The 13,554-nt window shown below is 41.6% G+C and overlaps 1 protein-coding gene across 8 annotated transcripts in view; it reads left to right on the forward strand.

Moving 5' to 3' along the window:
* Nucleotides 1–13,554, forward strand: part of MTUS1 (microtubule associated scaffold protein 1) — a 163,580-nt gene that overhangs the window by 103,960 nt on the left and 46,066 nt on the right. Inside the window, exon 1 of one of the 8 annotated variants that reach the window (XM_008251068.5) lies at nt 6,067–6,522. The exons of the other annotated variants lie outside the window; for them this stretch is intronic. Within the exon in view, the coding sequence (XP_008249290.1) occupies nt 6,402–6,522 (121 nt within the window). The 5' untranslated portion in view covers nt 6,067–6,401. Of the gene's footprint in view, nt 1–6,066; nt 6,523–13,554 lie in introns of those variants that run through there. 8 annotated transcript variants of the gene reach the window in all.

Here is a 13,554-nt window from a genome sequence, read left to right on the forward strand (position 1 = left end):
CAGCTGACCTTCTGCTAGGGTGCCCTCGACACATGGGGGAAGGGATAGTCTCTTCAATGGGTGGTGATGGAAAATCTACAAGCAAAACAATGAAATTGGATCCTCACCTTAAACGAGAACCAACACAAACATACTAAAATGTATGTCCTGAAACTGTGACACTTCTGGAAGAAAACGTGGAGGAAAACTTCATAGTGTTAGTCTGTATGGTGATTTCCTGATACAATACCCAAAGCATGGGCAAAGAAAGGAAAAATAGTCAAGCGAGATTGCATTACTCTAAGCATCTTCTGTAGGGCAAAGGGAACAACCAATAGCATGGAAAGGCAATCTGTAGAATGAGAGAGAAGTATTTGTAAATATGACAATGGACTGTTTGCCGAAAGAACTGAAATTAGGTTCTTGTACCCATGTTTTTCTTTGTAGTCAATAGCCAGGATGTGGGAACAACCTAAATGTCCATTAGTGGATAGATAGATAAAGAAAATGTGGTAGGGGCTGGTGCTGTGGTGTAGCAGGTAAAGCCACTGCATGCAGTGCCAGCATCACACTTGGGCGCCGGTTCAAGTCCCGGCTGCTCCACTTCGTATCCAGCTCTCGGTTATAGCCTGGGAAAGTAGTGGAAGATGGTCCAAGTCCCTGGGCCCCTGTACCTGCTTGGAAGTCCCAGAAGAACCTCCTGGATCCTGGCTTCTGATCGGCACAGCTCTGGCTGCTGAGGCTGTTTGGGGAATGAACCAGCAGATGGAAGGCTTCTCTCTCTCTCTGTAACTGACTTTCAAGCAAATAAATCTTTTAAAGAAAAAAGAAAATGTGGTAATCACATATAATGGAATATATTCAGCTTTAGAAAAGAAGGAAATCCTGCCACATGCTACAGCGTGGATGAACCTTGAGGGCATTAAGTGAAATAAGCCTGACACAGGACAAATACTGTGTGATCCTACTTAGATGAAGAATCTGAAAAACTTAAAATCATAGAAGAGTAGAGGGGTAGTTGCTGGAGACCCGATGGTGGTTGTTAGGAAATGGGAAGTTTATTTTGAGCAGGTATAAGCTTTGTTATGCGAGTTGAAAGAGTTCCAGAGATTATCATACAGTGCTGCACCTATAATCCACAATATTGCATACTTAAAAACTGTTGAAGGCAAATCTCATGATTTTAAAAGACTAAACACATACCCAAAAAGAAAAACAAGTGGGCGGATAGAAAAGAGATGTGATATGAAAAGCTAAGAAACAACAGAAAACGTTTACCAACTACTAACTAAAATGATGTGCCATCATTTCGGCCTTATTCCTTTTTTTTTTTTTTAATGATTGTATTTACTTATTTGGGAGGTAGAGTGTAGACCTTGAGAGAAAGGTCTTCTTTCCACTGGTTCAACTCCCCAAATGGCCGCAACGGCCGGAGCTGCGCTGATCAGAAGCCAGGAGCCAGGTGCTTTCCCCCAGTCTCCCTTGTGGGAGACTGCAAAGGCCCAAGGACTTAGGCCATCTTCTACTGCTTTCCCAGGCCACGGCAGAGAGCTGTACTGGAAGAGGAGCAGCTGGGACTAGAACCTCATATGAAGCTCATGTGGGATGCCGGCGCCGCAGGCAGAGGATTAACCTGTGCCGTGGCGCTGACCCCCCTGGGTTTGATTCTTGGCTCTGACTTGTGACCTTAGCTTCCTGCTAATACACCCAGGGAGGCAGTGGTGATGCCTCTTAGCATTGTGTTTCTGTAGGCACTTGGGAAACCTCGATAGTGTTCCTCACTCTCAGCTGCAGGTCTGGGCCACTCCTAGTGGCTGTGTGTGTTGAAGGCATAAACCAGTGGGTGATAGCCATCTCTCTCCCTCTTTCCCTATTAAATACATTTTTAAAAATAGTCTTTTAAAACTTTAGCATAATGTGATTCTTTTTGAAGTATACCAAAGCTTGTTAGCATGCCAGTGGAAAAACAACCATGATTTAAAATGTTGTGCAGTGGGGCCAGTGTTGTGGGGCAGTGGGCTAAGCTGCCACCTTCAACGGTGGCATCCTGTGTCAGAGCGCTGGTTTGAGTCCCAGCTGCTCTGCTTCCAATCCAGCTCCCTGCTGATGTGCTTGGGAAAGAAAGGAGCAGACGATGGCCCAAGTACCTGGGCCCCTGCACCTGCATGGGAGACCCAGATGGAGTTGCAGGCTTCCAGCTCCAGTCTGGGCCTGCCCCTGCTGTTGTGGCTATTTAAAAAGTGAGTCAGTGGATGGATGATCTCTCTCTCCCCACCCCACTGCCCTGTTTCTCCATTTCTCTGCAGTTCTGCCTTTTGAATAAATATAAGTAAATCTTTAAATAAAATTTTATGCAATGAAAGATAAAGAATATTGGAAGATAATATTCCTTCTGCAGAACAAAAGAAACATTAGCATGAGACAGGCAGGCTGGAATGGGAGAAAATATTTAGAAATGGTACATCTGAATTAAACATGACAATAGGTCTGATCTGATTTCATCATCATTTAAAAAAATCATCTATTATTTTTCACTTTATGTTTCTGTGTGGGAGCAAACTGTTGAAATCCATACTTAAGGTATACTAAGCTGATCTTCTGTATATTAAGATAATCGAAAATGAATCTTGATGTGAATGGAAGGGGAGAGGGAGTGGGAAAGGGGAGGGTTGTGGGTGGGAGGGACGGTATGGGGGGGGAAGCCATTGTAACACATGAGTCGTACTTTGGAAATTTATATTCATTAAATAAAAGATAAAAAAAAAAAAAAGAAATGGTACCTCTGATAAGGGTTTATCTACACAGGCAGTTGTACTGCCTGTGCTGTGGGTGCTCATACACACTGATTACAACATCTTTGACACACAGCAAGAGTAATCTGTCTGGGAATCCCATTGATCAGACTAATTCCAGGAAAAAATTGAATTACTTATTTACTGCTTTTTGAAGAATTGTTGAGGGAAAATTACCAACAGCTTGAATGTCTTATACATGTTGTTTAAGTTTTGTTAACTAACATTTGGAGGAAATGTTTGATTCCATTAAAATAACCATATAGAGTTTTTTAATTCCATAGAGATAAGTATGAAGTTTTAATCTTATTAAGCCTCTATTAAATTTGAAAGCCAGTTGCTGAGCTGTTATGATATACAGGTAATTTAAAGTTTTTTTTTTTAATCATGCAATAAACGTGTGGGTTTTTTAAAAGCAATCATTTTGTATGAATTAAAAACTTACAGCTTTTAAGTTAAGCTCTTATTGTGGACATTTGGGGATTGAACCAGCTGATGGAGAATCTCTTTCCCCCTCCCCTCATTTGCTTACTCGCTTTCTGTCTCTACATTTCAAACAAAAAATGAAAACACAAAAACATTTTTTAAAACCATAACAAAAGAGAAGTGAAATTATTTTTCTTTATCTGGACCATTAATAGAAGCCCAGCTTTTTGTTTTGTTTTTTGGTAGGTTTTATGTGGTGCTATTCTAATACATGAGCTTTTACAATTTTTTTGTTCTGTCTTGGTGATCTTTGTGAAAACAAATCAGAAAATACAGGAACAGTGACAGCAAAAAATAAAAATTAGGCTTGTTCCACCTCCCGGGTCACTGCTGGCATTTTTGATATATATGCTTCAGTATTTTTTATTTGAGATCCTACATACATAAAATTCTAAATCATGATTTTGTTTTCCCATTTGACATCCAGTTACATGCTTTGTCATGATTTCTATGCTCTCATGCCTAGTTTTTATATATGTAAACTATGCTACCTTAACAATGAAAATGTGCTTACATTTTCCCGTTGTCCTTGGTAACCTCTAACGTGTTCTTAAATTAACTCCTTAAAAAACAGCAAAGGTGGATTTTTTTTTAGCTTTAAGTATTTCTGTCACATGTAATCTGATTTCAGGAACTACAGATAGTATTCAGTGATAAAAGCTAAACTAGTAGTGAATCACTTTTTTGAACCCATTATTTTGTCTTTGTGCACTGGAAAGTATATATATTGTTAAAATAGCTGTAACCCTAAAGTAGCTGATTTCATCAGTCATTTAAGTGAGTAAAGAAATGGAAAGTGTGTTAAGAGTATCTGGGAGAGCAGGTGCGAGTGTTGGCTGTTAGTGGGTTCTAAGGCTCCACTCTGCTTTGATGCGCTTGTGCTAGATGGCCACCAGGGGGCAGACGCTGCATGGGAAAGAATCAAAACCCACCAAGCTGTTCTTAAGCTTTGTCTGGTGTGTACTGTACTGTAAAAACAAGAACTACTTTTGATATTTGACTTCTCCTTGTCACTGTTTATCTTTTTCTTTGCAATTTGTTGCTGTGCTGTTAACACCATTTGCTTATATGTGGTATAGCATAGAATAGCTCAAGTACAAATTGTAATAAGTAGATTGCTAATTTCTTTTTTGGGTAGTCCAGGTTAAAGGATCTCCCTTTTAACAATGATAATTTAGAGTTTATTATGACTCCTATATACAGTGGTGGCATGTCCATTTTAGCTAATATCGTCATTTGATGCTCTTCTTCTATTTATAACTTTGATGCTGATAGATATCTTGGTTTTTGTGAAGTTTTTGGAGGTGGAGGAAGAGGTTATGGGATGTTTTTAATATTCAGAATCTGGGCCGGTGCCGTGGCTCACTAGGCTAATCCTCTGCCTCTGTTCCCCCTCTTCCAGGCCAGCTCTCTGCTGTGGCCCGGGAGTGCAGTGGAGGATGGCCCAAGTGCTTGGGCCCTGCACCCACATGGGAGACCAGGAGAAGCACCTGGCTCCTGCCATGGGATCAGTGTGGTTCGCTGGCCGCAGCGCGCCAGCCGTGGCAGCCATTGAGGGGTGAACCAAAGGCAAAGGAGGACCTTTCTCTCTGTGTCTATCTCTCACTGTCCTCTCTGCCTGTCAAAAAAAAAAAAAAAAAAAAATTCAGAATCTTGGGACAAAGGTGCTTCTTGTTAGTAGTAAAACCATAATAAAGGGAAAAGGCACACCTAGATGTAGCTCTTCTTGGTTTCAGTTCCTTGGTTATTTGTTGCCATAGGTGTGATGTGTTTAGAAAGTTCCTTGTGTGTGTGTGTGAGTGAACAAGCTGTATCTTTCTCATAGCAACCCTGGACAGCTCATGGAGTCCCCCAAAACATGGCCTGACACAGTAGCTGGGGCCCAGTGAGGAGGAGAGGGGATTATTCAAATTTCCTCTCCTGCCTGTGCCATCCCTCTTCACGCCCTCGATGGTCTTCTACAAGAACCACTTTTCTGTTATTTGAATACCAGTAGTTGGGATGTTTATGGCTAACAATTTCAGCACTTATTTCTGAGTCTTAATTTTTAGAAATCTTGGAAATAGACATAGCTCCTATTTTATGTTAAAACTTTTTAAATGTTGAGTTCAGGCTCTTCTGTTGTAATAGGATTTGCCTGATTTAAGTGACCACATTGCTGATGTTAATTTTCTAATAGCAATTATATTTCACATTCTTTTGGGTTTGGGCATCATATTTGCATGTACTTTTATAGACCACTGTGCTGAAGTAAAAATCAACAGACACCAGTACAAGATACTCAGACATGTACCCTCCCCACATTGCTAGTCTTAGGTCACCGTGCAGACCGCCTGGTGTTTTATACACACAGGCGTTCCAGGGTTCATGTACAAATGCTGCCTGTGTGACGGACTGACTATACCTCTGGACTCTCGTGTTCCATGTGGGAGAGAAATGACTTCAACCTTTTACTGTTGGTTATTAGTGAGGTCCTCAAACCATGAGAATTAAAGTTGAACTTGAAAACCTTTTATCTGTAGCATTTTAAAATAGAAATTTTATCGAAGACTGTAGATGCTAACATTTTGTATTTTGTTGCTTTAAAGTCTTTTCTGTAGCTTTTCCGAGGTGTCATTTTACATGTAAAATATCTGGAAAGAAAATAAAACCTCTTAGTGTCATTCATGGGAATCTAAATAGTTAACAGTTTTAAAACCAGGTCATAAAGTGCTTTAATAAAATGTGAATCCTGAATTACTCCGTAAGCATTAGGTACTGGAAGTAGTTAATTCCCCCTAAGGATCTTGCAAGCCCTTCCAGGATCTGTGACATTATTGGTGGTTATATAAAGCTCCTGAGACCACCCACTTTCTCCTCCCCTTTACCATCTCTGCTGGAAACCATAACAACCTCAGAAGCATGTGCAGGGTGATGTAACTCAGAGCCTGCTCACTCCTGGGCTTGCTAGGAGGAGATTTTATTCGGAGGAAGAACATTGTCTTGGCGACATCTGGCTTGCAGCCGGCAGTGGCCAGAGGCGCTTGGCTCACCCGTGGGGCTTGGGTTTCTTGGCCCCGGAAGACTGCCCTGTTGAACGAGACAGCATGTGATGGTCCACGGGAGCTGCCTCGTCTGAGAAACCTTCCCAGCTGCTCCGAAGACATGTGGCTGTCTCCCAAGTTCTCCTTGTCCACCATTCACGTCCGGCTGACCGCCAAAGGCTTGCTTCGCAATCTGCGCCTCCCTTCGGGGTTTAGGAAAAGCACTGTTATCTTCCACACAGGTCGGTCTGGCGTGGATCTCTGTTTGGCGTGGCGCGGGGGCCATCTGGATGGATGTGCAAGTGTCTTACAGAGATTTTCTAAGCAGACAGATAACCGGGAAAATGCAGCTGTCTTTGATGCGAGAACCAGCCTTCACTTGTGAAACTGAGCAGTTTTCTCCTGTGTCTCACTCGGCACCCGAGCGGATGGCACTGTAGCTGTGTGCAGGCAGGTGTGTGTGTGTTGTGCTTGTGTTTGTGGGAGGCACAGTCGTTGCCTTAGTGCGTCCTGAGCTCTTTCCTCTGTCACCAGCCAGATGTGTAAAAATCACCACCTGTTAAAGTCCGTGTTGCCTGGGATGATTTTGGAAAGAGGACATGACTGAATGAAGAGAATAGTCCTCTCTCCCTTGGGAAAGGAGATGGGATGAGGGGTTTCTATAGAGTGGTACCACGTAGACGCTTGCTGAGGTGGCGCTGGGTGGTTTTCACGTGCCGACAGATTTCTGTGTTCTCAGCACTTGGGAAATGAAGCATCCCCAGGCTGGGTAGAGAGCTGACCCGTGAACCACAGTTGCAGCTTGCTTCCCAATCTTCAGAGCCAAAATGTTTTAGACCACAGAACAGTGCTCCCGATGTTTGTTTACCCCTGCTTTGTATTTCCTATGCCTACAATGGGACTGCACGCTGGGCTTATTTTAGGGGTGTGTGATCCCACCTGCTCACTTTCGGAGGATCTGGTCGCCTTGGGTTGCTACCCCTGCTCTATGCGATTGTGATGATAATTAGCAACGAAGGCGAATGAGCCCAGTTTGTCTGTGAAAGCCAGACATCTGTGACATTTGGCTTGACGGCTGCATTGACGGTTGCAAGGTTGCTTAACAAGGATGCTCACGGAAGACTCGTCCTCTTGGTACGTGCAGAGTGTGTCAGCCCTCCTCCTCGGTCTTGTTTTTACCAGACTCACCTTTGTCCCTGGAGATTTTTTTCTGCTGACTGTTTGCAGTTTTCCCTTCCGTGGGGGCTGGTTCTCCTTTTTCCCAGCACGGCTTCCTCATGTTTCCTGGCTCCTCTTGACCTGTCATTGAGTTCTGCCCCTTCGCCGATGACTGAAGATACGGGAGGTCAGCGAGGTGGTCCTTCCTGTCCCAGCCCTAAGGCCAGCTGGCATTCTTCCAACCTGAAAAAAAAATGGTGGAAAAATACTAATCAAAGGGTGCCCTATTTTTACAACGATTTGTAGGATCTCAAATAGCTCCACGTAGCTTTTAGTTTGAACACGGTGGTGTTTTTAAATTTAATAGAAAGTCGAACAGTGCAGAAGGCTGTCCAACTCGAAGGGAGCAGCTTGCTATCTCAAGCCCCCAGCCTACCTGGAGAGGCAGCCTCGCTCATGGCGGCTCCCATAGCCTTCCAAAATTTTCTGATCTTCTGCATAACTACGTGTGGGAACATACTACTATCTCATATTCTGTATATTTTAAAGTTCGTGTATCTTGAATTTTTCATGGTTTCATACATGCCTGTTTCACTCCTTTTAGTCCTGTAGCCTCCTATTGTTGAGTGAGCCATGATTGATTTGACCCATCTTCTGTTAGTGGGTAATTTAGGTTGTCAGTATTTTTGTGAAGCAGATAGTTTTCCAAGGTGACTTAAGCAAAAGATAGAAGGTTTGGATTACCCGAATTTAGTTAATAGTGATGTTTTAGGTACCTTTTATTTTCTTAATCTATATACAAATATTTTCCAACGTGCGCTTGATTGGTGTCATAATATTTAGAGCTACAGGGGGAACTGGTCTATCTTATTTTATGCCGGGATGCCTGAGGCCCAAACGAGTGAATTAACTTGCCTGAGGGCACACATGAAGTGGCAGAGGTGGGGCCAGGGCCTGAGACTTCTGTTTAGAATTTTCAGCTTGCAGATTGTCCAGCTGTGACTTTTGCTGTGATTGTGTTAGGCCCAGGGGGCAGTAGTGATGGGTTTTGTGATGGGAACCATTTTAAGATTGTGTAAAGGATATAATTCTAATCACCCCAGTAAGATTCTTCTGGGGGTTCATCCGTATTGTGTAATTTGGTGGCCTGGGAAGGCTTGGAGTAAGCTGGATACTGAAGCCGTGGCATCTACTTATCTAAGTGGACTGTAAGCAGTACCTCCTGTTTGCACCCTTAGTGAAGGAAGTGGTGTTGGCTTGGATTCCAAGAGTCTGAGTCATAGCCTTGGTTCTGCAAGTAATTGAGAGATCCACCTATTCACCCAACCCCAGGGGCTGCAAAATAAGGGAATGGGATCAGCTGATTTCCCAGAGTTCCCTTAGCTCAAATTTTGTCAAATTTTTGGCCATTTGTTGAAAAACCCTGGATGTATGGTGGTACCTGAAAAGTCATCCCCTCTGAGCAAACTCTGATTATCCTTACCTCCCAAATCCGGCTCATGCTCCTGCCTTACCTGTTTATCTTCATGACACCATGTTCCTTCCTTATCTGTCCTGAAACTTCAGCCACCATTGAATCATTGCCCCTCCTCGTTTATTCATAACCAGGTGGTTGCCAGGCTCCGTGACTCCACCCTCGGGAAGCTCTGCTTGGTTTTATTCCACCCACCACCCTGTTCAGGCATTATGAGGCTTCAGCATTTGAAATTGTTCTTACAAGTGAAAAATGGCCAAATATTGGCAATTTCCTATCAGCCAGACTAAAACTTGGAGCTGTTTAAAAGGTTTTATGTGTGGTCTGTGCCACCACGCCTCCCCTTGCTTCCAGACTGAATTGAATATTAGATGCATTCACTCACTTCGTAAATAACTATGGGCATGTTCTGTGGGCCAGGCACAGTGCTACGTGCTGGAAGCATAGTGAAGACTAGGTTGCATGTGGTCCCTGCCTGCAGGTGGGACTACCTTGATCCAGGTCTCCCAGAAGTTCCTTTACAGTTGGGACCTCATGCTCCTGGTATATGGGATTAGCCAAGAAACAAAAAGTGCCCGAGACAGAAACCAGTGTGTGAAAGCCTGGATGTAAGGGAGCGGAGGGGCCCTTCAAGGAATCAGACTTGTGATATTTCTGAGCAGAGAATGTGATGAGAGTGGCTGGCAGGAATTGAGGCCCAGGGAGGAGAGGCCTTTTCCTTGGCCGGTGTGCATCTGGTGTGTTATTACGTGACACCCACTGACAAAGTGTGCTATCGGACCCAGTGGTGTTTCTGCGTGATGTTACAGGACCTCAGTCATGTAGAAAGACCTCAAGGGTCAAAGAGCAATGGGCGAAGAAGTCTGAAGGTGACGTCACGGATCAGCCCACGAGCTACAGTACGCTTAGGTAGTAAACTCAGTTTGTTTTTTACCTTGACGTTTTCGTTCCAATTGTGTGAGTCAGAAGAGGAAAAAGAATTTTCTAGATACAAATGCTCCTGGCCACTTGGAATCTAGTTTGTTTTTTTCAATAAGCTGGAAATACCTGTGTTTTGTAGTTTGAATAGTGCTATTTGAAATTCCACAAGTTAATGGTGTCTTTGACTAAGTGAAGGCAGTTTACCACACACAGAGTTCTTTCTGCTGAACTGCTAAGAATAAAAATGATTACTGTAGCAAAAAGCAGTGGTGGACCTAAATATCTACCTAGGAAGCGCAGAAGTAATATTAGAACAGAATGTTTTCATTTAGTTAAGGTGGCTTTAAAGAGCGACTTGACTAGATTTTCATTAAGAGCCAGATAGGATGTTAATCCATTTGTCTAATCAGACAAAACCCTCATCAGCTTAAGGTCTTCTATCTGGTATTCACTGTTGAGACTGTGAAGCTGCAAGCAAGACTGCTTAGTGAAGCAGCAGCTCATCTGTCCCCTTCGTCGGCAGCAGGTGGGGTCTGCCGAGTGCCTCAACCCCATCAGGATCAGCATCTCTGCTGCTGTCCTCATGACTGTTGCTTCACAATCACACCATGGCTCCGCACTCGGGCTCCTGGCAAGAGATACAGAGAAGGGATCTTGCCAAATCACTTAATCTTGCATCTCAGGGGCTGAGTCACAGTCACGTGGCTCTCTCTACTGTAAGGGAGGCTGGGGGCTCGAGTGTTTGAGTCTCTGGAGTACCAGCAGGTAGAAGCGGGTTAGACCCCTGTGACAGGGCCCCCAGTCCAGTTGTCACTCAGTTGCTGATGTTGGCTGTTTTTAAATGAGAGAATATTACTCAGATTGAATCTTGCAACAGGCCTTGCTGTTTCCTTCCTTGCCGTGATATGAATTCTTTTTGGTGGTGATTACGTATTTTTAATTATTTCAACCAAGCTTTCAAGTTGTCTTGTTGTTTGGATGTAAGTCTTGATCTCTTAAGTGAATTAATATTCAGCTATAAAATAATTTGAGATGGAATGTTCTCAACTTTAGATATGTCTTTTAGAATACTTAATATTTTATTAGTTACATGTGTGATGGGTATACTACTAAAATATGGGCAAATAAACTTGTGTTTCTCTTTGATATTACAAAACATGGAAATCAGTAGAGCCACTTAGAAAGCTTTCATAAAAATATGTATTAAAATTATATTTAAGAAAAGATTCAATTACTTATAAAAAAAGAAATCAAAAGGGCCAACTTCAAGAACAATGCATGTGATGTATTGATTCTTCTTTTCAGCTTAGTTGCAAGCATTCTTGAACATTTTGGTGGCTTCTGGCCACATCAATAAACTTTCACTAAGAACTGGTATCGTGAATGGCATTATGCTAAAAATACTTTGTTGTGCATTGATAGTAGGCTCCTGTGGCTAAAGCCATTTTATAGCTATAGCTTTGCTTTCTTGTGAAAGCCTGCCCTTTCATAGATTAACACTTTCCTGCCTCCTTAAATAGAATGCTTTAAGAGTTTTTTTTTTTTTTTTTTTGTTATATGTCAGATTTTGGTAACTTTTTAAAAATAGACTGCCAGTAATCTGCTATTTGCTGTTTAAGGTAGCTAAAGTTTTACTGCACTAAATTGTGTTTTAATGTATATTTTCACACAAAAATGGAAAGTACACCATAAATGATGATTTGGAGTTGGATTCAGAATACGAAGCATAGTAGTGTTTATCATGAGGAGACATAGGAGGGTTATGACTGGATCAATAAATACTTACTGAATTAGAGCAACTAAAATATCCCATTCATTGAGTTTTGGTTAACATAGAATCACTCTCTAAACATTATATATATATATATAAATTTATATATATATAATATATACTTATATATTATATTTATAAAATATATATTTCATATATATAGAAATGATACCTAAATTATGTTATGGTACTAAAAATATTTTATTAGTGTATGCCTATTGTTTGCTTTCATAGGTAAAAAGACATCAGGTTGTTGTATGTGTATCTAATATGAATGACTTTTTTGAATCTTTTGAGGTGATACTTAGGATTAATTAACACACGGGGTCCCTTTTACCACCAGCAGCATTCAGATGGCTTTTTCAACTGGGTAGACTTTCTGTTGTTCACCGGTGGCCTGAGTTCTAGGACCTCTTCCTTAAATGCTGTTTCACCTGCTTAGTGTTTTAAGAACAATGTTGTCTTTTTATCTACCATTTGAATGAAGAGGCTTCAGAAAGTTCATGGAAAAATAGAATTAAAAGTAAATACATTTTGCTGTAAACATTTTTGAAATCCATGCATTATGTTGTGAACTTTTTGAAGACTCCTTGTATGCATGGATTGCAAAATCTTTTGCACAAAAATAAATTTGTCCTTCTATTCCATGAAATTTTTGCAATACCCTTGTATTATAGATATTCCTAAGGTCTAATGTTTTGACTAATTTTATTTCTATTGTAAAAAAGTCTATTTTCTTTAATACAGAATAGTGAGATGTTTTTGCACACACTTGGGTATGCCTTGATTCAACCATGCTCCTTTATTGGGGATGCTATCACAAAAAAATATTTTATTACACCATGACCTGCGAGGGTTAGGGTCACCACTTTTGCTTTTGGATCACTGGCCCCAGGGCGTGGCCTCACTGGCAAAATGGTGGCATCACCTGAAGAGAGGGGCAGGTGTTATGGCAAAGTAGACTAGGCCGCTGCCTGGGACTCCTGCGTCCCATGTCTGAGTGCCTGGTTTGAGGCCTGGCTGCCCTGCTTCTGACTCAGCTTCCTGTTGGTATACATCCTGAGAGGCGGCAGATGTGGTTCAAGTACTTGGGTACCCACCACCCATGTAGGAACCCGTGTGGCGTTCTCGGCTCCTGGCTCACCTGGCCCAGCCTGGACTGTTGTGGGCATCTGGGGAATGAACCAGCAGTTAGAAGATGGTTCTCTCTCTCTCTCTCTCTTTCAAATAAATAAAAATAATTTTTTTTTATTTACAGAAGGGACAGCACCTAAAGCTATACATAGTGAATGCACTAGAGGCAGTAACTGCAAGAAGGACCTTGTTTTGAAATAAGCTCCTATTAGTGACAAATTTTTGGGTACTGTATTCTGCCAAATGTTAATCTTAAAAGGACACCTACTTGCTACATGTTGTCACTACTGAGATTTTAAAAACAATTGCTTGGCATATGCATATTTTGTGATATTATTAAGCAGTTTTTTGTGGCACCTAACAAAACTGGAAAGTCAAAGTTCTTGTTAAGATAAAAACAAAAAATAAAGGTCCCTATGTAGGCTGGTGGTTAATATTTTAAGGATAAAAACTGGATAATTTGTATAGTAATAATAAAGGAGGGAAAAGCCAGATTGAGCAGCCGCTAACAGCACCCAGCTAACATCTGTGGGAATTTGGTGGATAATATTTTATATATATTTATTCATGTTTATTCTTCCTCCAGTGTGCTGTGCACCAAGAAAAGACCTGGATAATTTGTTCCAATGCAGCATGAGCAAGCATAACCCATTGTACTGGGTTTCTACTCTAAGTTGAAATGAAAGTTAAGATTTTTAACATTAAAATTCATACCCTTAGTGAAATTTTTTATTACATGCTTACAATGAAAATACTTTCATTCCATATCTTTGGCATATTAAATGTTAAGCTAAAATTCCATCACTTGCAAATTTT

This window comes from Oryctolagus cuniculus, chromosome 2, assembly GCF_051225735.1.
Source record: "Oryctolagus cuniculus isolate XC-2025 breed Fujian yellow rabbit chromosome 2, ASM5122573v1, whole genome shotgun sequence".
NCBI lineage: Eukaryota > Metazoa > Chordata > Mammalia > Lagomorpha > Leporidae > Oryctolagus > Oryctolagus cuniculus.